Source organism: Ambystoma mexicanum, chromosome 5p, assembly GCF_040938575.1.
Source record: "Ambystoma mexicanum isolate Mex_15411 chromosome 5p, UKY_AmexF1_1, whole genome shotgun sequence".
Taxonomy (NCBI): Eukaryota; Metazoa; Chordata; class Amphibia; order Caudata; family Ambystomatidae; genus Ambystoma; species Ambystoma mexicanum.
In genome coordinates, this window is record NC_090930.1 from 423,328,695 (window position 1) to 423,355,824 (window position 27,130).

General features: G+C 49.8%; 1 protein-coding gene across 1 annotated transcript in view; it reads right to left on the reverse strand.

Annotated features, from left to right (window-relative positions):
• Positions 1–1,021: 1,021 nt before the first annotated feature.
• Positions 1,022–27,130, reverse strand: part of HPRT1 (hypoxanthine phosphoribosyltransferase 1) — a 574,116-nt gene continuing 548,007 nt past the window's right edge. Inside the window, exon 9 of the mRNA XM_069612824.1 lies at positions 1,022–2,135. Within this exon, the coding sequence (XP_069468925.1) occupies positions 2,088–2,135 (48 nt within the window). The 3' untranslated portion in view covers positions 1,022–2,087. The remainder of the gene's footprint in view (positions 2,136–27,130) is intronic.

Here is a 27,130-nt window from a genome sequence, read left to right on the forward strand (position 1 = left end):
CCAACCCCTTTTAGAAAAAATGTAAGAGGCAATGTGATACTATGCGTGCAGCTGTTGATTTGAATGGCTCAGAGCCAGATGGTACTTTGAAAAAGATCAAAAATTGGGATAGATCGATGGCTCTGCAAGCCCTGGGTAGACAAACTACTCTAGTAAGGAATTCCTCCATCTACCTCGAAATGATCCAAGACCATACTTGACTACATTTCCATCAGCCATATTTCGGGATTGGTATCTCAAATTCAGATGAAAATGCCTCCCTACTCTTGAGTTTATTGGTCCAAAGTTAGGTATCCCCAGTAAAATGCCAACTTGTAGATTGTGTGTACTTCTCTTTCGAGACTTCATTCCATCTTGTGACGAGTTGTGCTTTTTTTGGATCAGAGAATTTGAAGCTTTGGGCGATTCATCCACTCAACCTCTGAGATTCTAACCCACGACCTATGGTGCAGGCTCATGACTAGCTCTCAGGTTTCACATAATATAGCCTTTGTCAGGATGTTAATGGTCATCTTTTCAGAATTAACTAGGGTAACTGAGCAATGTGTAACGGATCTTACTTGTATGTATGATGATAAACTTGGGAGTATCCCTTAGCACTGCAAGTATTGTATTAGTAACAAACTTCAGATTTGGAAATTGTACAGTTGATGGAATTTATCTTAGAAACAAGTGTCTGTTTTATTGTATCTCCATTTTTAGTGTTTTACATTTGTATGGTATTTGTATGTATACAATGTGTGCAAATGTACTTTGTGTACTGAAAAAATAAAAAGCATATTCAACATGCAAACGTTTAACCTAGCAAGAAAAATGCATTCATACTATTATGATCGATGTGTATGGAAACATGGTATAAATGCAACTGAGAAATTCAAAAAGGGATCAAGGTATGTGGAAAATAAAATGTGGCTAAGCTGGAAGGCAGTTCAATTTTCCATAACAATGCACCCCAGTATTTTGTGACAGAACACAAACATGGACAGTGATCACAAGTGGTGCAAATAAATCCATACCGAGGTTGATGTTTTTATGCATTTTTATTGTTATTAGTACACAATTTGATTTATTTGCACATGCCTTGATTTTCATACAAATTTAAAAAGAAAATGTTTAAGTGCAAACCCCAATTATTTTTCTTTCCTAAATGTCAACTATGGATGGAAAACTTCGACAACGTGAGGTTATTGCATCCACAGCAATTGCAGAGGTCGTACGTGAAATACACCTTGTAAAACACTTAAGCCTCTCAAATGATAGCCACTTTCTTAATCATTTACCGCTTTAAAGGCAGATTGTGTTTTGCATACTTTGCAAGTTTTGTATTCTGAATTTTACATATTTATCTTATGAAAAATACAACTTGATGTTTAGATTTGAAGATTATTCTAACTAATGTCATATGGAGAAAACTAAAATCGGAAAGGTACAGTAGGTTTTTAGGAGTTAAAACATTTAACATTCATTTGTCGTCATTCGTTCTCCAATAACTTTACTGCACCCATCCCAAAAAAGTAGGAAGTGAATGCAAACTCTCAAAGCAACACTTCCAATGGCATAGGGATAATAGAAATATATCTACACTTCTTATCACCTACAAAATGTAGAATTGTTTGAAAACCACAATCGATGGTACATATCACTAAATTAAAATACAAAAAGGTAATAAATTAAATTGTTTCTATAAAAACATTCCCAGCAGTCTTTGCTTCTTAATTGGCTCTTGCTTTGAAACACATTGTATAGTCGAGGAACTGTTCTTTTCAGGTGGATCGGTTCATTTAATGGAAGGATTTGTGAGAGGGGGGACCTTTCATATGGCACAACTCATCCAAGAGGTGCAGCAGTAACTGGCACCCGCCATGTCATGCACACCAGAAGTCAATTCAGGGATGTGGCAGACAGTTGTAAATGTGTCTATAATTAACACAAACATGATGTAAGAATCCTTCTATTGAGCACAATAGGATAAAGCGAGCATATGGTAATGAAACTATTCATTGTCCTTGTATCGGAAATTGGTCTGTGGAAAGCAGAGGCCAGAGACACATGTTGCTGGAGCAGCACTGATGAGTCGAATAAGTCGCTCATGTTTTGTACTTTTCCTTTCCTTGCTCGCTTATCACACAAATATGCTGAAAAAGAAAGAAATGCAACATTAAAATACTGAACAGCCTTAAAGACCATTCATAAAGGACACCACAGTTGCCAAGGAATAATCAAACTGAGCTACATAAATATTACTGAACAGCATATCGTTTTACATCTAAACACACACTTAAAAGTATACCTTTTTGAACTAGTATTCGCAGATCAAAACAATATACCCACTTCATCCTACACACTAGTGCACAGTGTTAAAGAACAAATTACTTCCTCTCAGTATCTCCCATCACAGCTGCTCTTTGAAAACTCTCCTGCCGCAAGGGGATACAGTGTGGCTATGTGTCCGCTCTGCCCAACCCCTCTATGCACCCATGCCGGACGGGAGTTTGCAACCAGTACATATTGAGGCGGAGTGCCCCGGTACTTTAGTTCCATCCTTTCCCCCTAGCACTCTGATGCTGAGGGACTGCAGAAACAAGGTGTACTAGCTAACAGCCAAGTCAGTAGGTTGGGAGGGCAATGAGGAATCTGCAGGAGGAATATCCATCAGAAAAAGCATTAAAGAGGCATGTAATTTGTTCTCCTAATGGATTCCTCATCTTTGACAGACTCTCATTGCAGTACATGGATCTGAAGGAGAGAACGTACACAACCTAAACAGGAAACCTCTGAAGGCTGGTCTACCAAAACAAGCATCCTGTCCCGACAGAGAATTCAAGTACTAATGCTTTGCAAACATGTGCTGAGATGCCCACATAGCCACTTGGCAAATGTCCAGAACAGGGACTCCATGTTGCAGAGCAAAGGTGGCAGTCAGTTCGCTGGTGGAAATAACCCAGAGACCCCTGGCTCATCTTTTCCGGCCAGATTGTCATATTCAGAGATGCAGAGGATGATACACCTCAAAAAGGTCTGTTTGGTTATAGACCTGCCAGCACGGGCACCAGCATAACCAACAGAAAGGTGGCCATCTTTTCTTGACTCCGTTGTCTGACAGACTTCGTAGCTGAGGGCCCAAGCCGGGTCCAGCTGATGAAATCATTCTTCTGCCTTGGAGGGATAAGGCAGAGGAAAGGAAAGAAAAAGACAGGAAGATAGATCTTTTGAGAGAGATGGAAATCAGAACAACTTTGAAGGGCAGCCTAACTCTAATTCACTTTCTCCTTGGAGAAAACCAAATAGGGAGATTTAACTGATGACGCAGGTAACTCACCTGTCTAGTGGAAGTGATGAAGACCAGCAAAATCACCTCAGGGCGATTCATCTTGAAGAACAGAGGGGCTCATATGGAGCACCCATTAGAAGTGTGAACAGTAAAGTCAAGACTTAAGCCAGAACAAACTGGTATGGTGGAAACAGATTACACAATCCCTGCACAAATTGCATGACTGGAGATCGTGAAATGGTTGCCCTGCTCCGGTGTGCTCTTAAAAACTGAAAAGGCTGCAAGTTCAGCCTGCGTGGTGCCATTCTGCAGGCCCATTCCAGAACACAGGATGTGGGACAGTTACAGGGGCCCAGATCCCTCTTAGAGCACACATCTAAAAACCTACGCTGTGTGAATGTATACACGGATTTAGTGGTGGGCCTCCCAGCAGAGAGGAGGGTTTCCTTCAACAAATTCCACTCCTTATACCTCAACCGTTGAGCAGCCAGGCATGAAGGTTCATGCTGGCGGGGTAAGATGGAGGATTTGCCCTTCGGATTGGGAGAGATCTGCTCTCGTGGAGGGCGCCAGGGAGGGCAGCTGGACATGTCCAGCAACTACCACATTCTCTGAGCCCAGTCCGTAGCAATCAAAATCCCCTCCTAAGCCTCAGAAGAGGTTGCAATCTTGAACCAAGGTCAGACTCTCACTTTAAATTCCTACACCAACACATCCCCAAACCCCACAAAATAAAGGTTTGACTGCAGCCCATCGGCACCTTCCCCAAATGACGGCAAATGGGTCGTGCGTGCACCCAGTCTGGCACTGCTCAGAGGGCTCCTGTTTTTGGTCAAGGCACAGATTTGGGGGATCGCTGACCGAGACGGATTGATACCTGAAGATTTGTATACGTTTCATAGGACACAATTGCTGACCATTTGTATTTCAAAATGCTGCATATTCTTGCTGTGAATCTGGCTTTCATAATTAACAACCACAACGTCACAGCAAGCAGATATAGCATTTTCCTCTGCTTCCCGAGGTCCCCTTTGTCCAGAAAAAAACTAGACATTAGATGGACTCTCTCAGGGAATCGCACTTGGGTAGAGGGTTGTTGGGATGTGTCTGACAGGGACGCAGAAGGCCATGCAATGCATTTACTTACTAGATGGGGCCTGCAAGCGCACATCTTACAAGAGGGAGGGTACCAGGATGCCAAGTATTTCTTTTTTGGGGTGGAAATGGAGGTGAGGTAGCAAAAGGGTGATTGGGAGAAGGCTACAGGACACCAGATTTATATTTGTTTGGGCGAGGGAGATGAAAACACACATGAAGGACGTGGGGTAGGGTGGCAAGATAACAGGTATGCTTACTCCTCATGGGTCCTGGAGGAGGTGTGTGTGTGAAGTTCTCAAGGGAGGAGTGGTGGGGGCAGGACAACAGGTATTTTTCTTGTTTGGGGTATGGATTTTTAATTGATGTTCTACACAGTCAACTCCGGACGCCCCAACCCACCTCTTGCAGTACTTGAGCAAGAAAACAGCGCAGGGGTAGAAAAGGGATGCAGGAGGAGTGTGTACACACAACAAATTACTGGTGGGTAGCCATCAGATGTCACTCAGACCTCCTTGGTGGAATATATCCCTGTAGTTTCCCTTGAGTTCTAGAATTCTATATGAGGAAACGGTCAGTAAGTTTGCTGAAATATTGCATGCTCCTGGAGAAGGCTTTTACCTTCCATAGATACTTGGGTTTAAATAAGGGCTCTCCAACCTTTGTTTCTCCAGCTGTTTTGGTCTACAGATCCTATCAATCTTACCCAGCAGTCAAGGGTGAAGTGTCCTAGATAAAAACGGCTGTGGAGTCACCAGCTGCAGTAAATGAGTTACTTTACAGAGATCATCTGCCTGGTCATTACTGACTGACGAATCCAAGGAGTTTGTCCCCTCTCCCCAAGGGGTGCCACTCCCTCTAGGACTAGCGAGGTGAACCCGCTATGCTTAACATGACCTCGGGGACAGGGTAAGTGGGATACCTCTGGAGGCGACTCTCCCTTGGTGGGACAGTAACCACACCCCCTCACTCTCCCCAAACCCCCAAACCAGAGATGGACTTAAATCACTATCCCTCCCCACCAACACCTTTGTGGGGTATGTAGAGTAAAGGGGTATGATAAACTGGTGACCCACTTAATGGCTAGCACGGCCTCTGACCCCAACTTTATTTTATCCTCTTTCAGAAAGACCAGCCTTCGGGAGGCACGCCAGAACAAAACAATCAGAAAAAAAGTATCCACATAGTTTAATAGCGCTTCAGCGCAGTGATGCTTATATCAGCACTAGGCAAGTATGATGAGGCCCAGCAAGCAAACCATCAGAGCCGTGCGGCATGGCAGCCAGAATGAGCGCACAGTACTTCGGGGGAGCAAGGTATAGGCCAGAGGAGCCACCCACAAATCCCTGTACCAAGCAAGCTGAAACGAAGAAAAGATGCCAGTCGATGCGGGGTCGAGTGGACAACTCGACAAAAGGTGGTTTGGGCAGATGCGAAGGCATCACGAAGCAGACAGACAACAGATAAAAGTTTGGTCTACAAACATTTATTAACTAAAAATGCAGGTTGGAATAAGGCCTAACTTGCACCATGCCAAGGTGGGATTTACCTACCTAAAGGAAACAAAGGATAGTTTATGTCAGGAAGACAAAAGAAAATGTCTGTGTGCCCCAAACCTATACTTGCCCTCACGTCTAACTGTATAAAATGTATAGGGAAATCAGCATCAAAATAAATAGTGTTCAAGTAAGAGTTCTGAGCTTCTTCCAGCTCCTGGCTTGTAACCAGCTTTCCTTCCCCAAGTTCAAGACACAGGGGTTTCCTACCCCAAGAGTTCATTTTTCAGCTTTTCCAAAACAGCACAATTCCTTGGGGCACTTCCCAGCTCTTCTGATAGTTTGTTACCTTTCACCAATGCACATATATAGTTCAGTTCCTTGACTTCAAATCACATAAAAGTTCTTTGAAACTCAAACACAAGATTCTTTGGGTGTGCTTTCAGTGGCTTTTCCATATAGGGGTGTACTCGGTCTAGGCACAGTTGTTGGACCACACTATGTCCACCCATTATAGGTCACACAACTGATACACTTTACTTGCTGCTTTTCGATCAACACGTGGGCACTGCTTCAGCTTGACAGTGGTGCTCAATTCATTTACATACATCACCCTCATGGCTTGGTTTTCTACCATGCGCTTGTTGCACTCATTCTCCTGGCTCTTGCCAATACTTGTTTTCTCATATTATACAGTTCCTTGTATCAGGAAGGATCCCAAACCTTCTTTCACCCAGGTCGGTATTCAAAAATGCCTAAAAACTTGTTTGCACTCAATTTGGTACTCACAGAAATACTTTCATTCAAATCAGTGTTCATTGCTGCGTGTTCGCCTGCCATTCCTGTGTCCCCCTGCTTCTCCTGCAGCTTGGGTTTCACATGACCGCTTTGCTTGCCTACGCCAGGCTACCTCTCGCAGTCTGCCACCAGCCTCCAATGTCCTTCACTTCGCTTCCCTCAGAATCTTCCAAAGGGTTTTGAACGCTCTGCTTGCCACACTGATTTTTCAGAAAGGTCTGCTTTCACCTAGCAGTCCGTAGCCCTGCTTCCACAGCTGACTCAATTTCCACAGTACTTCCTGCTTTTAAAGTTACCACCACCTTGACTGGTCTAAATGGTTCTAAAAAAAGGACTAGACCTTTCCAGATTTAAACGGTAGTCCTGCATTACTCTTGCTGGCCTCCTCATTAGGGAAATGGGGATACCATGTCTCACGTAAGGACGTCTCCTCCCCAGGTCTCTGCCACCCAGGTGATCCTTCCTCGCACAACCACTCGCAGGGTCAGGATCCAAGAGTGATTGCCTTTGCCCTGGCCACCCAAGAGGAGGATAAAGGGGGGAAAAACTGAGGACGCCCTCCGGTTCCTCACATAGTACACAGCCCTCCAAGGGAGCACTGCTGGAGAGGGGAGAGAAAAAAAAAGATAAAGAAAAAAGAAAGAAAAAAGAGAAAAAGAAAGAAAGAAAAAAGAGAGAAAGAGAAAAAAGGAGAGAAAAAAGATAAAGATAGAAAGAAAAGGAAAGAGAAAGAGAAAGAAAAAGAGAAAGATAGAAAGAAAAAGAGTAAGAGAAAGAAAGAGAAAGAAAGAGAAAGAAAGAAAGAGAAAGAAAGAGAAAGAGAGCGAGAAAGAGCGAGAAAGAGAGCGAGAAAGAGAGCGAGAAAGAGAGCGAGAAAGAGACCTCCCCTCCTGCCCCAAGTGTGGAAACCACCAAGAAACCAGAGTGGGGAGAAAGAAAGCAGAGGCCAACACAGGGGCAAAAAGGAAGAAACCCACGGTCGGGTGTGAAAAGGAGTAGCCCAGAGTGTGGCAAACGACTGATTTGAGTGAGACCGAAAGACCTGGCTGGAGTCACGGGACAACACTGCAGCCATACGAGAACTGCACGCTAGGGACTGTTCACATATGCAAGTTCATATGGTAATGAGATACATGGGTGCCGGGTTCAGAAGACTGCAGCCGCCCTTTGTTAGGGCAGCGGCCCAAAGTCTGTCTTGGTTAGTTTATGTTTTCTTATGCGTCCTTGTTCCCCTCCGGATTCAGACTTACCACAGGACCCAAATTCAACCCATTCGTACACCTGTAATAAGGAGATGTACACTGTTGGTTGATCCTGTTGTGACCATAGTCAGTATATACGTTTGCCAGCAACTGTCTCTGAATTCTTTACTCATGTTAGATGTCCTGTTCAGATTTCTGTAGAGACTGCCCCCTTGCAACTACCTGATGTGTTGTTCTATGCAATATGTGCATATTCTGGCACTGACTTTACCACTTATTCTGAAGAGTCCATACACAGTTTAAACGTTTAAAAAAGACTAATGCAACAGCAACCTTTAAAAACTTTATTAGATTATGTACACAAAATGTTAGTCTTTAAACAGTCAGAAAAAGATCCCAGTTTGGTTGCTTTGGAAATGCATTCATTCTTCTGAAGACCAACAGATTTGCTAAATTTTAACAGAGCAATCTGTTCTGGCTTTAGAAAGTGGCACGAAAAGACAAATGGGTTGATGACATTTGAAAGGCTTTTTGTTTTTAATCAATCTGTTTATTATTTTCAAAAACGAACAGAACAAACACAAGCATAGGTACGACTTAAGCAGGATACAGTAGATTCCATTCAGCATCATTAGCATTAACATGGGAGTGCAACTAACATAGGATTGCTAGCAAATGGTAGGGCGGTCCATACTGTCAGGCCCCTCCGCCATCTCCATCCCATTTCCTCCATATCTCTGTGAATGTCCCGGGTCAGTCCTTAGCCCTGTACACGCTTTTTTCCAAGGCCAAACAGCAGTCCAGTTCCGCAGTCCACTCGCTTAATCTCAGCCGCTTTGCAGAGCCCCATGATGCTGCATTCAGTACCAGTGCTACAGACAGGAACGTTTTTTCATGTTTCGTAAACAGGGCATCTACCCATATTCCCAGGAATGCCAATTTCGGCTCCAGAGGGACGTGAGCCCCCATTACAGTGGACAGGTTTTGTGTAAATTTCCCCCACACAACTTGAACCTGGGCACATTCCCAGAGTGTGTGAAAGAATGTACCTCCTTCCATACCACATCTAAGACATGTGTCGCTGTCTACCCTGCCCCATCTGGTCAGCACTGTACAGGAGTACTCTGGAGGATCCTGAATTGTATTAGCCGCAGCCGAGCCGCTATTCCCACCTCTCGGGAAAATTGGGGCCACCACCCATTCCTCCGGTTCCAGCCTTCCCAAGTCCCTCCCATTTCTTCCTCAGGTGGGTGAGCTCTGCGGTCCCAAATGCCTTGAGCACTTGGTATAATGTTGACGTGACCTTGGCGGGGATTCCTGCTAAGAATAGATTAGCCTCCAGCGACGACCTACTCGGCACCTCTCCCAGAGGGAAATTGGGCTTTCATGGCATGAGATATTTGCATATAATGGAATCCCTTCCCCGTCGACACGCCAGATCGTCCTTAATGCCCAGTAAGATCTACGCAAATTGGGTAAGCCTAGGCCCCTTTTCCATACTGACCGTTGCGTCTTCAGTGCCACCCGCGGTTCAGCCCCCACACCCCCATAAGAGCACTCTCAAGGATCCCTCAATTTCTACAAAAACCTTCTTTGGGATCGGGAGCAGGGTTAGTGGGAGGGATTACCAGTGTATGATATCCTGTGCAAAATTGTTCACTACTGGGGTGAGATTGAGCTGGATGTAGTCGAATAAGCATGAGCAAAGGTGAATACCCAAGTACTTTAAGCTGCTATTTTGTACGGGGTTTCCTGGGGAGCAGTGCTACCTCGCCCTGCACTGGGAAAATACAGATTTTTACCAATTTAGCCAATTTATTTCAAGTCCGCTAAAGCTTTGGTATGCCTGTAGTATTCCAGTCACGACTGAGCCCGAGACCTTTGGGTTACTAATGTATATTAAAAGATTGTCTACATAGAGTGAGACCCTATCTTCCCCACCCCAGGGCACTTGAATCCCTCCCATTCCGGGCTTTCCCTGAGCTGTATCGCTAGTGGTTCTATTGCCAGAGTAAACAGCAATGGTGAAAGGGGGCATCCCTGTTGCGCGTCTCGCCCCAGTTCAAAGGCCCGAGAGGTGACCCTGTTCACTCTTATGACCGCTTCGCGAGAGGTGTATAGCAAGTGGACCCAGGTGAGGAGATTTTTTCGCCAAATCCCAGGCTATCCATAATATCCCAAAGCGAGTCCCACCACACGAAATCGAAAGCCTTCTCGAAGTCTATGGCAAGGAGTGCCAGAGTGACTTGTATTTCAGCTGCCAGACCAATAGCAAGCTGTGCTCGGCATAGGTTAATTCGTGTGGATCTGAAAGGCATGAATCTGCATTGATCCAGAATTAGCAGCAAGCTGATCACCCCCAACAAGCGATTGATTGGCCAGTACTCGGGCTAGGATTTTAGCCACCCCATTTATTAAGCATATTGTCCTTTATGAGGCACACTGTTCTGGGGATTTACCAGGCTTCGGAATAACCACTATGCTAGCCAGCCTGAGGTCAGGTGGCAGACCGTCATCTGGTTTGCATTGTAGAAAGAAGCGATGCAGAGGACAGATCACTTTCTCCCCCAGCCGCTTCCATGTCTCTATTGGGAACTCGTTGGGCCCTGGCGCTTTACCTGTCTGTATCTGTGAGATTTCTGCTGACATTTCCTCATCCAAGATGTCTCCGCTCAACAAGCTTTGGATTTGGAGGCAGAGCATTTAGAGAGGCACCTGATCTAGTGTGTCCAGCTCATCTACCTCACGGTTCTCGTTCCAGAGCTATATAACCCTTTGTAGTATTGCGCAAAGGCCTCGGCTATGTCTATATCGCTAGTCATTTCCTCCCCTTGGGTGTCCCATAAGGCGCGCACGTATCCAGTCCCTCGGTCTCTCCTTTCAAGCCAGGCCAGCATTTTCCCCCTTTATTCCCAGTTTCATGGATTTGACTTTGTATGGCCCAGTGCGTTCCATGAAATTGTCTAGTGCCTCATTACAGTGTCTCTTGCACTGTAACTAGTGCCAGGTTAGCCTTCTGTGACCCAGAGGAGAGAAAGTCCTCCTCCACCTGTTGCACTTCCCTCTCCGCCTCCTCCTGCTCATGAGCGTGCTTCCTACACTTAGCTGCCACCATTGAAAGCGCCTCCCCCCGTAATGCAGCCTTATACCCAAAGTGTGACTGGGCTGTCGACCGTCCCCGTATTTATTTCAAAGTACTCCCCGGTTTTAGCCACCAGGCCATCCACAAATTCAGGGTCCCCCAGGTAATAGGTGTTGAGGCGCCAGCTCCCTTTGGGCTCAGTTATCCCATTCATTAGCTCCATGACTAACAGGGAATGGTCCGATATCCCTCTGGCCAAATATCAGACAGATGGCCGATGGGTCATGTTCGCTGGGACGAAAAAGTAGTAAATTCTTGCCATACATGCGTGTTTCCCAGAGAAGGAGTAGCCCCTCTCGGTTGAATTCAGCCATCTCCATGCGTCCACCCACCAAATAGCCTCTGCAAATGAGCGCAGTTTGGTACAGGCCGCCGGGTTCCTGGTACCCACGTATGTCCTGTCTAAGCCCCGGGCCGTCACCTTGTTAAAGTCTCCCCCAGTATCCAAATATCCGCGTGGCTTTGAAGCGTGAACCCCTGACTTTCCGCTAAGAGATCAGCTGTGAGCGCAGGGGGTGCGTATACCGCTACCATTCCCTAAGTGGCACCTCATAACTCACCCGTTGCCCAAACAAAGCACCCACTGGTGTCGGCCTTCACCTCTGCGAGCTGGAATGGGACCCCCTTATGCATGAGTATGAGCAGCCGCCCCCACCTCGGAGCCCCTAGAAAAACCTGTGGAAAACCACCCTGTAGTTAGATCTGAGAAAGAATGTACACTCTGTTCTTGCTAAATGAGTCTCGGGTAAGGAATACAATGTCAGGGACAGCCTATTGAGGAACTGAAGGACTAACCTTTTGACACCTGAGCACAACGCGTTAACATTCCAGGTCTTCGCCGTGACTTTCCCCATCATGAGCCATCATTCCAGAGAAACCATGCTTCAATCTGGATAGTGCCCCCCTTCCGTTCTCGCCGCTGCTGCTCGTTGGCGCTCCCCACCTCATGCCCACCCCTAGTTGGGTGTCCTTATACACTGCATACCATGCGAACCCAAAATCAACCAAAATCACGCCAACAATGGTTGACCAACTTTCTCCGTATTCCACCCTGTACTCCTCTCCAACTTGAAGCACCTGTCGCTCTAACACTGCACCAAACGGGCACGAAAGAACCAAGTCAACCATTTTTTTGCATGGTGCCCGCTGTTGCTGTTCATGAGAGCCTCCATTTCTGATCTATAGACGCTAGTGATGTTTACCCCTGAATGTTTTTGCAAGAGTATAGGCTGGCGCCGTATAGGGGCACCAAGTTATCCGTTACCCTCCGCCCCCGGCGTGGATTCCAAGGGCGCGGTTTGTTCTGTCTGTGATTCGAACTAAGTTGGGGAGTGACCCATGTTTGGTTCTTGTCTGGGTCACCCCGTGGTGGCTGATGTCCAGGCGATGAGAGGACGTTTGTTTCAAGCCATAACCATGCCTCCTTCGGGTTGTTGAAAAGGTGCACTGTTCCCTTATGGTAGACTGAGTTGCGCCGGGAAGACAGCGTACTTCATGCCAAGTGAATACATCATCCTTTTGACAGATTCAAAGGCTTGGTGTGCTCTTTGGACCTCCCTTTGTGTAATATGGGAAGAATCCAAACCAGTAGCCATTATACGTTAGGGGGCTGGTGGCACCGCCATTGGCAGCTGCAGGGTGTCCAGATTCCAGTAGTTCAGAAGTCGTGCTATTATAGTGCGGGGATGGGGCGACCCGCCGGTATGTTGTGTGCCCTTTCCACAGAGAAGAATTTGGAGAGCTTCTTCGAGGCAAAGAGCTCCGTTAGCCATTGTTCCAAGAAGAGCTGCATGCTGGGCCCCTCTTCCTTTTCCCGCACTCTAAGGATGCAAATGTTATTGCGCCTTGCTCTTCCCTTGCTGTCTTCTGCCCTATTTTCCAGGTGTGTGAGCTTCTGAGTGATCACAGTCAGTTGTTTCTCCATTCTCTTAATGGCGTCCTCCGAAACCGAGATATGCTGCTCTGCCTCCCTGACCCTCGAGGTCATATATCGCATTTCTTGCCGGAGAAGAACAAGTTACTCTCTTACCTGGTAACGTTCTTTCGATGGGATGGTCCGACGACGTATTCCATATCTATGACAGTACTCAGCACAGCTGTGCTGCTTCGGAAAATCTTTCGGCGTCTGCGTCCTGCGTCGATGTCGATACGCCGCCCTAGAGGACCTCCTCAGACAGCCGACGTCACTGGATGTTATAAGCAGGACGCACGATGCCCGTAGCCTCAGTTGTAGTTTTTTCCCAGAACGTGTGGCACCAATCTTCTTCCAGTATGACCACAGAAAGCCTTGCGGAAACGTAAGCTGCAATCGCATAAGAAATTCTGTAGCGGGTAGGCAGGGAGGGAGCGATATGGAATACGTCGTCGGACCATCCCATCGAAATAACGTTACCAGGTAAGAGTAACTTGTTCTTCCAGGGGAATTGGGTCCTCCGACGTATTCCATATCTATGACAGACTCCCAAAGCAGTACCAACGTAAGGAGGTGGGAAAAGAATTTAGAATATACAAATTTAGAATGCCCAATCAAATTGCAGAGTAAAGGACCGCCTTGCCAAAGGCCAGATCCTGCCCCTGGAGAGAATTGAGGGAGTTGTGACGTACAAAGTATGGACCGAAGCCCAGGTGGCTGCATCACAGATGTTACGAACAGGAACACCCCTCTGCAGGGCAGTAGAGGCAGCCATACCCCTGGTAGAATGGGCCCGCAAGCCGACCGGTGGGTCCTTACCCGCCAAGCGGTAACATTCAGAAATTGCCAGAATAATCCAGCAAGACAAAGTCTGCTTAGTCACAGCTTGTCCCAAACACTTTCCAGCGTAACAAATGATCGTCCACTCTTACCCCGGGACATGCGTGAAATATAAAAGCTTAAAGCTCTCCGAGGATCGAGCCTATGGAGCCTCTCCTCATCCTTACCAGGAGGCGGAGGAGGATAAAACGCCAGAAGAATAACCTTCTGGCATAAATGAAATTCCGACACCACCTTCGGAAGAAAGGACGAACTCTAAGGACAACCCTGTCCTTATGAAACACAGTGAAGGGTGGCTTAACTGAAAGTGCCTGTAACTAACTCACTCTGCGAGCGGAAGTGACAGCAACTAAAAATACAGTTTTAAGGGTTAACAGTCTCAAAGGACAAGAATGCAAAGGCTCAAATGGAGCACCCATTAGAAACTTGAGAACAAGGTTCAGATCCCAACCGGGCACCTGGAAAGGTGACGGAGGGAACACATTAGTGAGCCCCTTCAAAAATGGAGAAATTAAAGGGATTTTAAAATAAGAACACTCCTCAGACGAGCAATTAAATATAGACAGCGCTGCCAGGTAACCTTTGATGGTACCCACTTGCAGGCCCCTGTGGGCCAAAGACTGCAAAAAAGACAGAACCCTAGGAATATCACATGAAAAAGGATCCACATCCTTAACCCTGCACCAGTCGCAAAACTTTCTCCAACGGCAACAGTACAGGGACTTCGTTGCCGGCCATCTGGCCGAAAGCAACACCTCCATCAGGGAGGTCCCAATCCTTGTACCTCAACCTTTCAGAAGCCAAGCGTGAAGGTTGAGGGACCTGACCTCTGGATTGAGAACCTGATCCCCTCCAGTGAGAGCAGATCGTGTCGGTAGGGAAGACGACGTGGAGGGCAGATGGACAAGTCGAGAAGGTCTGGGTACTACGTCCTCCAGGCCCACGCCAGAGCAATGAGGATCATTCGGGAACCGAACCTCCGTAACCTCTGCAGCACTTGCGGGATGACGGGGACTGGAGGAAACGCGTACAGCAGCGGGAAGGACCACTCCACCACAAACACGTCTCCTAAGGCTCCTCTTGGAGGAAATTCCTGTGAGCAGAACCTTTCGCACTTCCGGTTGACACTGGAGGCGAAGAGATCCACTTGAGGGGTCCCCCAAAGGGGTGAAGATCTCCAGGAGAATCTCCTGAGCCAACTCCCACTTGTGAGAGATCGCGCTCTGCCTGCTCAGAGCATCCGCCGTCTCGTTTTCGTCTCCGGCCAGATGAACTGCTGAGATCGAAACTTCCTGCTGGATTGCCCAGAACCAGAGCTGCATCGCCTCCCTGCACAGAGGAAGTGACCCTGCCCCCCCTTTTTTGTTGAGGTAGTGCATGGCCACTGTGTTGTCCGTCAGGATCAGGACATTCTTTCCTTGCACAGTCGGCAGAAAAGCCTTCAGGGAAAGCCTGACGGCCCTCAGCTCCAACAGATTGATATTGAGTCTGGACTCCGACGGAGACCAACGACCGCTGTCAACTCGTTGGCATGAGCTCTCCATCCCGTGAGGGATGCGTCCGTCACGATCGTCGCCTCCGGCAAGGGTAGCCAAAATGGAGCCACCCTCATCAGATTGCCTTCGTCGGCCCAACACAGAAGGCCTTGGGCGACCTAGGGCAGCACCTGAACGGGGTCCGACATCCTGCCAGAGGACTGAGACCACTGGAGCTTGAGAGCCCATTGCAGAGATCTCATCCGCAACCTGGCCTCTGGCACCAGAAGAATGCAGGATGCCATGAGGCCGAGCAACCTCAAGAACTCGAACGCTGGGAGACTCTGGGCATGCTGAAACTTGTGCACCATCTGCTGAATGTGGTGAGCCCTCACACCTGAGGAGGAAAACACTGCCCCAGGGACGTGTCGAGCACTGCTCCGATGAACTAGAGCCGCTGAGTTGGTGTCAAGTGGAACTTCTTTAAGTTGAGGGAGAAGCCCAGCCTGTGAAGGGAGTGGCAGGTGACGGACAGATGATCCAGGACTTGCTCGGTATCAACCAATCGTCCAGGTAGGGGTAGACGTGAATTCCCACTTTCCTGAGATACGGTGCCACCACCACCATAAGTTTGGTGAAAACCCTCGGGCGGAGGTCAATCCGAACGGCAGGACCCGAAACTGAAAGTGCGAGTCACCAACCGCAAACCTCAGGTACTTATTGTGCTTGGGATGGATCGGCACATGAAAATAAGCGTCCTTGAGGTCGAGAGACACTAACCAGTCCTGAAGTTGAAGGGTCTGGAGGACTTGAGAGAGTAACCATTTTGAACTTGTCCTTCCTGAGGAGTTTGTTCAAACCGCGCAAGTCCATGATGGGTCTCAAACCCCAGTCTTTCTTCGAAATCAAAAAATAAGGGTAATACCATCCCTTGTTCCTCTACACTACAGCTACCAGTTCTATGGCGCCTTTCTCCAGCAGGGATTGAATTTCCTGCGCAAGGAGCGGATCCGGACTCTTCAAAGAGAGATTCCCTGGTGGATTGTCTTGAGGCCTCTGCCGGAAAGGAAGACAGTAGCCGTGGGCTATGATCTCCAGAACCCACACATCTGAAGTAATGGCACGCCATTCTACAAGATGCTACGCCAGCCTTCCCCCAACCGGTGAAGCATGGGCCTCAGGACTGAGCAGAAGGGGCTGCGGCATTGCCCGAGGGTAAAGAGGCAACTGCCCGAGTGGCCTTGGGACCTTGAGTACCTTGTTTTCCACCTCTGGCACTCTTACGGTTGCCCCTTTGACTTGCAGCTCCTCTCGCTTTACTAAAGGAGTAATAACGAAAGGAACCTCCCCTCCATTGCTGTCCCCTAGGACGAAAAGGCAGAGGTTGGCGGACTGCAGCGCCCAACAACTTTGCTGCAGCTTTGGAGGTCTGCAACCTCTCAAGGCTCTCGTCAGCCTTGCTGCCAAAAAGATGTTCACCATCAAAGGGCATGTTAAGGAGCCTGGCTTGCACATCAGGAGCAAACCCTGACTTTCTCAACCACGCAAACCTGCGCATCACGGTGCTCGCCGCCATGGACCGGCTGACACAGTCTGCCATGTCCAAACCCGACTGAACGGAATCACACATGGCATCCTTGCCATACTGAATAATAGCAAGAAAACCATCCCGTTCGTCCCCTTTGGGAATATGTTCAGCCGCTAAGGCAATACAGTTCCACAGAGTGTGCGTGAAACAAGACAAGGCACATACGGAGTTGGCTGCCTGAAGCGCCATACCCCCTGAAGAAAACACTTTCTTCGCCCAGCCATCAAAACGCTTGTCGTCCCCATCAGGAGGGATGGTAGGATACGACGCCTGCTTTGCTGGGGCCGTAGCCGCCTGCACCACCAAACTCTCCGGAGTGGGGTGCGTGGTCAAGTAGCAGGGGTCACTACTGGCTGGGCGGTATTTTCACGGCAAAGACTTGCCCACTGCCGGAAGACTCTCTGGAGCAGTCCAAGCCTCTGCCACCCTTATTTGCAGAGCCATATGGAATGGCAGTACCGGGTCAGTGGGTGGACCTTGATCAAGGATATCCGTAAGGTCATCCTGCACAAAATCAACTGGGGGCGCCAACCACCCCAAGTAGTCCGTGACCCGCGACATAAGGCGCCTGTACGATGACTCGGCATGGGTGCCAGGCTCAGGCCTAAAGAACTCCACCTCCGGAGAGGTGTCCAGACTACTGGCATCATGCAGCGACTGACGCAAGTCCTCAATCTGGCTATGACCAGAAAGAATCTCATCCGGCACCCTGTCCGGGACCAACCCATCCTCAGAACCCTCCTCCACCTTGGAAATATACTCCATAGGCTGGAAAGATGGCAAAGAAGACGGGAGAAAGACATGTTTTGCCTTGGCCAGAGCCTTTCTAGGGGGTTCCCCCGTGCCACAGGGTACTTCCGACACCACAGCCTCGAAAGGCCTTGAGGGAAACGGCGTCAACGTCGAGCGCAGCACTGACAGCATCGACGGCTTCGACACAGGCCTCGAGGGTGGAGCCCAGAGTGTGTCCTTCGACAGCCTGGGCGCCGACTACGGGACCGAGACCCCCCCCCCTAGACTTACGACTACGAGAGAGTCACCCCTCAAATCATCTGTCGAAAGCCCAGTGGACCTCGCCTTCCGGGGCTTGGACACCTTACCGACCGACAGCTTCTTCTTACGTTCCCTTGGACGTAAGCGACTGGCAGTCGACAATCATCCGTGTCGTGGGCCTCCCCGAGGCACCAGAGGCAGGCGTCGTGCGAGTCCGTCACCAACATCTTGGACCCGCAGTCCCCACACTTCTTGAAGCCCGGAAGCGGGGTGGAAGAAGAGGAAGACATCCCGATAACACTTTACAAAATGAACAGGTTCGAAGAACCAAAAGAACAGAAACTCCAAAGAGTCGAGGCGCACCGAGATCACCGAAGCCAACACGTTCGCGGAAAAAACAGAACTGAGGCTACGGGCGTCGTGCGTCCTACTTATAACATCCCGTGACGTCGGCCGTCGGAGGAGGTCCTCGAGGGCAGCATATCGACGTCATCGACGCAGAAAGATTTTCCGAAGCAGCACAGCTGTGGTGATTACTGTCATAGATATGGAATACGTTGGAGGACCCAATCCCCTCGAAAAGACATTTCTGTTCAGAGGCCATCAATGTTCTCTTCCATAGAGAACCTATATTCCCCTATGGCTCCCATTATGTCACAAAGGGCGGTTTGAAAGTCTTGCAGCCCTCCGTCCGTGCCTGCTGTCCCAGTGGCGCGGGGAATGCCCATATACTAGTCCATCTTACATTGGAGCCCGTCTTCTTAGCTTCATCTTTAACCATGGTGCAGCACGGTTGGCCTCCCTTCCTCAATACTCATCGTGGATGTCGATGCCCAGTTGGTCTTGTTGACTTTACTCCACCAGTGAATTCCCAGCCTTTGTCCCTTTGGTCTGGATGGCTTGTGGGGCAGGTTGTAGGTTTTAATGCTGCCTTCTGCTACTTCGTGTTGAGCCTGGCCGGGGTGGACGCCAGTGGCCCTAATAGGGAGGGATGCCCCGTCGCTAGTTGCGGCGCAGTTTCCGTCTTCCTGCACCTTTCGTTCAGGGCCCTGTGGGCCCGTCGTCGCCCACCTCCAGACCTCTCCCCTGGATCTGCTGGGTCTTGAGGACGACAGAGGTCGGAATATAAATGTCCATGCTCTGTTGACTTTATTGCCTTCCCTCCGCTGGTGGTTCCTCAGATTTGGGCGGCTTGTGGCTGGCCAGGGTGAATGGGCCATAGCTATGGTGATGGAGGGGTGCCCTGCTGCTTATTGCAGCATGGGGGGGCTTTCCTCCTCTTTCTGTTGCAGCCCGGTGGGCCCGATTACCCCGTCTCGGGATCTCTCACCTGGGTCTTCCGGGTCCCCCTCTGGATCCTCTGTGTCGGGACACTATCCCAGGCTGGCCTGCGAACCACCACAGTAGTTCTGCGGCCTGGATGGGCAGGGGCACCTGATGTCTCTACTTAATCCAGTTAAATCGTTTTTTCAAATGATTTTTACTGGGTCTAGTTTCTTACTTTTTAACCTATTTTAAGCATCACCTTGTCTGGTGCCGAGGTCATTCCATTGGTGACTTCATTGTATCATTGTTTATTTCCAACGTTTTAAAATCCAAAAGCCTCTACCAAATTTAGTAAAAGCTGACATGGAGCCAATTGCGATATCACATCATCGCTACAATCCATCTCTGCTATATATTATCACCTTATATACAATCTAGCCGACCATTTCCAAATAGTTTCTACGAGATCCTTTTGCTATCATATGGGTTTGTATACATCTTCCGAATTGCTTTAAAGAATTTTCCATGTAATTGTTTTTAAAATGCATCAGTTGAAATACACCGACATACATTGCTGAGAGGGGGAAAGGGGGAGAGGGAGAGAGAGAGAGACATCAAGGAATGGGACTGTATGTGAGCTCTTGGGATTTCTAATTCTTTTTACTTTTTTGAATAAAGATGTGGGTGGTGTGTTATAGATGTAGGAAGGATTTCTTAACATAAGGCAGGAGAATGGATATAGCCGTTCAAAGTATGATGCTTGGGAAGAGGGATGGCTAGGACCATGCTGATATATTTATATTTTCTTTTTTGAAGGACTATCAGTACATAGCCTTACAGAGGGAGAGAGGTGGCATTATCGCAGGTTAATGACCCACCCACAACTTATGGCCTGGTGCGAAGCAGAGGGCTAATATCAGAAGCGAGTTCTAGAAAGCTATCTGCACATACTGGTAATAGCAATATAGGTTTTGAAGTTGTGGTTGTAAAGTAGAAAATGTTTAGTGAGAAATAAATCATCAAACCGTGTTAGTAAAAAAATAAATAAAAAAAAAAAGGTTTTATTTGGTAGCATTTTAAAAAAAAAACGAGTGTCTTGTTAAGCATTTATCTGAGCACAGTGTCACTAACCAGCATGAATAGCCAAATCATAGTTACCACTAACACCCCTTGCCATTGGTCGGACCATCATATCCTTGGCTTCTCCCTTCCCCGCATTCAAATAACTGCCACCCTTCTTACCCAAACTTCCAGCTGCGATGGCCTGTAGCTCCTGTAAAATCTCCAAAGAGTCGATCTCCTTTCCCTCCGGCCCCTGAGCCTGGAACTCCTAAACGTTACTGACCCTCGATGCCTAGCAGACATTTGTATTTTGTATTTTATTGAATTTATATAGCCCTTTACTCCAAAGTGCCATCTATAGCGACATCCATGCACCACCCCTGACTAAACCAGTAAACTTGGTGCCCCCTCTCCTCCCTAGGAAATTCAAACCTACATGCTACCTCAACCCCTTGTTCACTACTGACCTCCAAGCCGTGCGCTCTAGGAAGAGACAGGCGGAAGCCATTTGGAAAAAAGACAGCTCAGATTTCTTGATAACGGCTTTCAATAAGATTGCGAAGGAATATCAACAGGCCATCTCGGCAGCCAAAGCAGAAGTCCAGAACTCTAGAATCGAAAAGGCCAGCTCCAACTCGAAAGCTATTCAGAATCCTCAGAATGCTAGAGACGCCCGTAACAACCCCCAACACCATCAGCAAAGATGAAACTTGGTGCACTAATATTCAGAAATTATAGGTTACACGCCGTATTGACTAACGTACTCTTAGTCCTAGTCCCCTTTCCTACATAATGCATGGTGCGTCCCTGCCAAGGGACGGGAAGCGGAACCTTTTTCACCAGAAAAACCTTCTTCCCCTTTAAATTTAGAGACGCATGGCAGTGCGGCCCCGGGAGCATGCGCTGCCCTGACTCAGCCCTCCAGCACCACACCTCAGTCCCCATTGGCGCGTCAACAATAGTTTTAACATTGCCTAATGACACCAGTTTTATTAGGGGAGGGGGGGGGATGGTGGGACGTAAGGAGGAAAGGGGACTAAGAATACGTTAGTCACTACGGTGAGTAAGTTATAATTACTCCTGCGTCCCCGTCCCTCCATACTGCATGGGCGATTAAAACTGAATGTAGACCCAGGGTGGAGAGGAGACCCCTCCTTAAGCAAATAGGTTCCGGAGAACCGCCTGTACGAAAGCCGCATCAGATCTAGAGCCGACATCCAAACAGTAATGTTTGCAGAAAGCCGAGGGATTGGCCCAAGTGGCTGTCCTGCTTATGACTTGCCAAGGGACACGGTGCTGGAAAGCAATGGCCGTTGCCTTGGCCCTGACTGCGTGGGCATGCATGTTGGCCGGAAATGGCCTGTGCTGCCCTTGTACGCTTCTTTGATGGCCGAGTCCATCCAGCGGGATATGGAGGCCTTGGGGGCCCGATAGCCTGGTGTTGAGCCTCCGAAAGTGACCAACAGGGCGTCCGACTTGCGGAAGCCCTTGGTCCTGTCCAAGTAGAATTTCAGGGCACGCCTGACATCCAGGCAGTGCAGGACTCAGTGCTTCGTCCTTAAGGTCGGCAAAGAACGTAGGAAGGACTATTCTCTCGTTCAAATGGAAAGCCGAGGGCATCTTGGTCAGAAATGCTGGGTGTGTCCGCAGGACTACCTTGTCCCTGTGAAAGGTAGTATATGGTTCCGAGGCGACCAGCATCTGGATTTCGCTGACTCTACGAACCGAGGTGAGGCCGACTAGTAAGGCCGTCTTGATGGTGACCACCCTAAAGTCAGCGGACACCATTGGATCAAACAGTTTGTGTGCAAGTGCGCCCAAGACTATATCAAGGTCCCACACAGGATGCAGCATCTTGATGGGCGGGTAGAGCCTTGCGAGCCCCGTCAAATGTTTGACGATAGGATTGGAGTAGAAGAAGATCCCCTCCTCAGAGTTCCTGTACGCCCGGATGGCTGCGAGGTATGTAAGGCAGGTTTCCACCTGCGCACCGGAGTGTGCGAGGTGCGCCAAGGAGAGCACGTCGTCCAAAGTAAATGCCAGGGGGGTCGATTTCCTTAGAGTCTGCCCAGTTGCAGAATCTGGTCCATTTACTTTTATACTGGGTCCTGGTAGCCTTGCTCCCTGTATGATTTCCAGATTAGCCTGAGAGAGGCTGAGGTGCCGCTGCATTGCCTGCTCAGGCACCACACTGAGGGCTAGCTTCTGAGGTGCGGGGTGGATGACCCTGCCCCCCTGCTGCGCCAGATGATGTGCTGGGCCCATTGGGAGAGGAATCGGGGGCATCTAAGAGAGGCTGAGCAGCTCCGAAAACCATGGCCTGGTCGGCCACCATGGAGCTATTAGGATGATGTGGAGTTGGTGAGACTTCTTGATCTTGCAAATCACTCTGTGAATCAGCAGTGGGCGGGAAGGCGTAAGCTTTCATGCCGTTCCACTGAAGCCAAAATGCGTCACCCAAGGAGCCGGGAACTGAGGGCACTTCTTGTTGTGCCAGGTGGCAGAGATCCACCTGGGGAGTACCTCAACTGCTGAAGATCTCCTGAATAACGAGGTTGTTTAGCTGCCACTCGTAATTGTCTGCTCCCAACCTGCTGTGCCTGTCCGCCTCCAGGTTGGATTCCCCCGGGAGTTGGACTGCCGTGCGGTAGATGTCCTTTTCCAGCGCCCACTGCCACATGCCGATTGCCAGTCTGCACAGAGGAGGGGATCTGGTGCCTCCCGGCTTGTTGATGTAGTACATGCTGGTCAAGTTGTCTGTCTGGATGAGGACAACCTTGCCCCTGACAAGTGGTAAGAATGCTCTGAGCGCTAGCCAGATGGCGTTCAGCTCTAGCCAATTGATGTGGTATTCCTGCTACTGTCAAGTCCAGGTGCTGTGGACCGAGAGATTGTCCAGGGTGGCTCCCCAGCCCTTGAGTGAGGAGTCTGGCGATAGTGGCCTGCGGGGTGGGCGGCCGAAAGGGCTTGCCTGTCCATAGGTTGCTGTCCCTGGGCCACCATGTTAGGTCCGGGTGGAGAGATGGAGGAACATTGATCATCTCGGATTGGGAGCCCCGCTCCTGGTTCCATGAGGCCGCCAAGTGCAGCCAAATCCTCCTCATCCTCATGTGTGGAACGGCTAATAGGACTGCCGCCAAGAGACCCAAGAGATACTGGTACCACCAAGCAGAGTTCACCTCCCTGCTGAGGAAGTGGGTGGTGACCCTCTTGATGGCAGAGATCTTGTCCTCCGACAGAAACACCTTCTCGGAGCACATGTCCCAGATGATGCCCAATAATTTCAGAGTTTGCGTGGGCTGCAGCTGCGACTTCGAGATTGAGCGAGAAGCCTAGATCATGCAGTGTGTTCATGAGGGCATGGGAAGAGCGGTGAACAGCTTTCGGGGATGTACCCCTGACGAGCCAGTCGTCGAGGTATGGGGAGATGTGGAGGCCCTGCACTCTTAAGAGGGCAGCCACCGTATTAGCCTGGTAAAGCCACCCCTTGGGGCCGAGTGGAGGCCAAAAGGAAGGACCTTGTATTGAAAATGGTAGCCCATTATCCTGAACCGTAGGAAAGAACGACGGGGCTGCCAAATGGGGACGTGTAGGTACGCGTCCTTTAGATCCAGGGAACACATCTAGTCTCCCTTGCACAATGTCTCTGTTATAAAAGCTGGCGAAACCATCTTGAATTTTTGTAGGGGTAAGGAGAGGTTGAGGGTGGAAAGGCCCAGCACGAGTCTCAGGCCCGCCTGGTTCTTCTTCTGAATGGAGAAAATCCTGGAGTAAAAGCCCAAGCCTCGCTGGGAGGCTGGGACTTCCTCCACTGCCTGGCTCTCTACGAGCGACCGGATTTCCACCAGAAGAGTTGCTGTTCCAACTTGAGGGAGTGGAGGGGAGCAGGGAGGAGAGGCTGGGATGGGTAGGCGGCACCCCATGGATACCACGGAGAGGATCCAGGGGTCCATGAAATTCTGGCGCCAGAAATGTGCATGGAGAGAAAGCCTGCTCCCCACTGGAGACACGTGGACCCAAAGGGGCGTGTCATGCCTTCTTTCCCTCTGAGGCTGTCGCGGAGGGGAGGGGGGGGACTGGAAAAAGCCCTTACTCTTCCCCCCCCCACCCTTTTGTTGCTTGTGCCGGTTCTGCGACGAGTGGTCCGGCTCCCTGGATCTCCGTTCCTGGAAGCCACGGAACCCTTCATACGTATGCCCCCTGTCAGAGCGCTGCTGTGGCTGGGTGTATGACTTGGGCGTGGTCCTTGTCAAGATGGATAAAGACTTGGCCATTTGTGAGCGGTTTTTCTCCTTGTCCAGCTCTTCGTCCAGGGTGGAGCGGAAGAGGCCCCCCACCCCCTTCGAACAGTAGATCTCATATGCGTTCCTGGACGTCTGAGTTGAATTTCGTGGCTTGGAGCCAAGATGTCCTCCTCATGTCCGTGGTGATATCGATGGCACGGCCAGAGGTGTCAATATGGGCCACTGTGGATTCCATGAGGTCCTGCGCCACCAACTTGGCCTCGGCCAGTCCCACCTTAAAACGTGATTGGCTCTGTGTAGGGAGTTCCGGGAGGAAGTCTGCAATTTCCGGCAATTAACTTTGGTTAGAGGAGGCCAGCATGGCATTGGCGTTGGCCTGACAAAGATGCAAGGACGCATTGGAATAAAGCTTCTTCCCGTATGCCTCCAAGATCTTCTCCTCATTGCCTAGTGGCATCGCTGCTGTGTAGGTTGAGGACGACTGAGGATTGGAGTATAGTGATGCCGCAGCGATCACTGAGGAGTGTGGCTGAGTATGGGCTGATAGCAAGTGTGTATCCCCCTCCATCTGCCTGTACTTGGTGTCCAGGTGTCTATTGATCGGCTGAGCCGAGTGGGGCTTGAGCCAACCCTTCTTGGGCAGGGAGACTACATCGGTTTGCAGTGGAATCCCCGTTTTGCCAGAGGGTCATCACGTGAGGACTTTAGCCAGAACCCCCTCTGCCGGCTGTTCAACATCGGGTTGGGGTGGGCTCAGGTACTCCGCCAGCCCTGCAAGACGTTCGTGGAAGGCCCTGGCTGAGGATGGCGTGTCCTTATCCTCATCCGTATCCTGTGGATTAGGAGGATCCTCTGGAGGTGGAGGAGTAGCTGGAGCGGAGGCTGGGGTGCAGTGAGGAGGAGGCAGAGGCTGGTACGGCACCGCCTGAGGAATCGGCTGGGGAGCCAGAAAGCGAGTGTGTTGGCGGAGGAGCTTGTGGTGCAGGTAGCATCGTAGGGAGGACCTCCCTGATGGCACCCTTGAGGATAACCCCAATCCGAGGTGACTTCATGAGCCCAAGGAACCTCTCGAAGAACCCCTCTTCATTCACTGGCCAGAGAGGTGGTAGGGGGTACTGACGGGGTAGCCGGGAGCTGCTGGAGCGGCTGCATACCCTGCCTGTATGGACGCAGGCGGAAACTGCCTTGTGCATAAGAAAGATAGGCTGTAGGCCATGTACCTGGTTGAGGCTCGTCCCACCTCTACACTCGTTCTTCGCCGAACTCCGGGAATTGCATCAGATGGGTGCCTCTGTCTGGCGCAGTGGCCATCTTGTCGAGCTGCCTGCCACGTGCCTGCGACGTGTTGCTTGGCTCGCTGGGCCCAGCCTCCTCCAAGACTTTTGCGTGTGGATCACGAGGCCTTCCCTGCTCCTCGGGCCTAGAACCGATAGGTGTGACACCCTCAACCCGGGAGGAGGGTTGGGGGGGGTGGGGGGGTCGGTAGAGCTGCGTTTAGGCACCCCCTCAGACGTATTGTCGGTACTTGGGCGTAGCCCCTCGGCAATATTTCTGGTACAAGGGCGGAGCCCCTCAGATGACTATCCGGTACAAGAACCTTCCAGTCCCTCAACACTGCCACCGGGAGGATCCGAGGATCCCTCAGCCCCAAGGCCGGTAGCTGCAGCAGCCTCGGTGCACGTGCTGGTACAAGCACCTGAACGGTCCCTCCCGTGTGGGAGAGTCCTTGGAAAGGAGTCTCCATTGCGGGGTGCGATGGAGAATAGCGGCCCGACCTTGGGCCTGGCTCAGTGTTTCACAAAGTTCTTGAGGTCCTCTGGAGGAGACTTCTGGAAGAACTCCCTCACCTGGCTAGTTTGTTCTTCAGCGATTTCGATGACAGCGAGCCACACGCTGTACAAGCTTGCCAACCGTGGTCTGGGCCAAGGCAACGTAGGCAGAGGGCGTGGTGGTCTGAAGTTGCAGGATGGACACTTGCTGAACCCTGTGGAAGTCAACATGCGCCGGAGAGCAGCGTGACGCCTGAGGACCGAGTACCTAAATAATAAGAAAGACAAAAACAAAAAAAAAAAGACAAAGAAGTGTCTGCGCATGGAATTACACGGCCAAAGCCAAATCCAGGCGCGCTGGTGAATTCGGCCTGTTTCCGTCGACGCGGAAAAGGGGACTGAGGTGTGGCGCCGGAGGGCGGAGTCAGGGCAGCGCATGCTCCCAGGGCCGCACCCCTGTGCGCCTCTGAGTTTAAAGGGGAAGAAGGTTTGTTTCTGGTGAAAAAGGTTCCCTCTTCCATCCCTTGGAAGGGACGCCCCATGCAATATGTAGGAAAGGGGACGGGACGTAAGAGTATGCCATGCATTGTAAAATATGCATGCTACAGCAAAAAAATAGCAATTAAACAAGTCTTAATCAGCCCCCCCATCTCTCCTCCCATTGTTTAAATACACACTGCACCATTGTTCCACTTCAAAGAAATCTCAGAACTAGAAACAGCTAACATCCTCAGAAACCGTAAACCTTCTAGATGCAAAGGAGACATCTGTCCAGCGACCATCATCAAAGACTGCTCTAAAGCCCTAGTCCCTTTCATCACAACATTAATTAACTCCTTGTTCTCAGCAAATGTGGTCACGGCCAGCCTCAAAGAATCCTGGGTCCTCCCCTTACTGAAAAAAACGTTACCTGACCCAGCAGTGCCAATTAACCCCCCCTCACCCCACCCGATCAAAACAGTCCCAGATCTTGGATA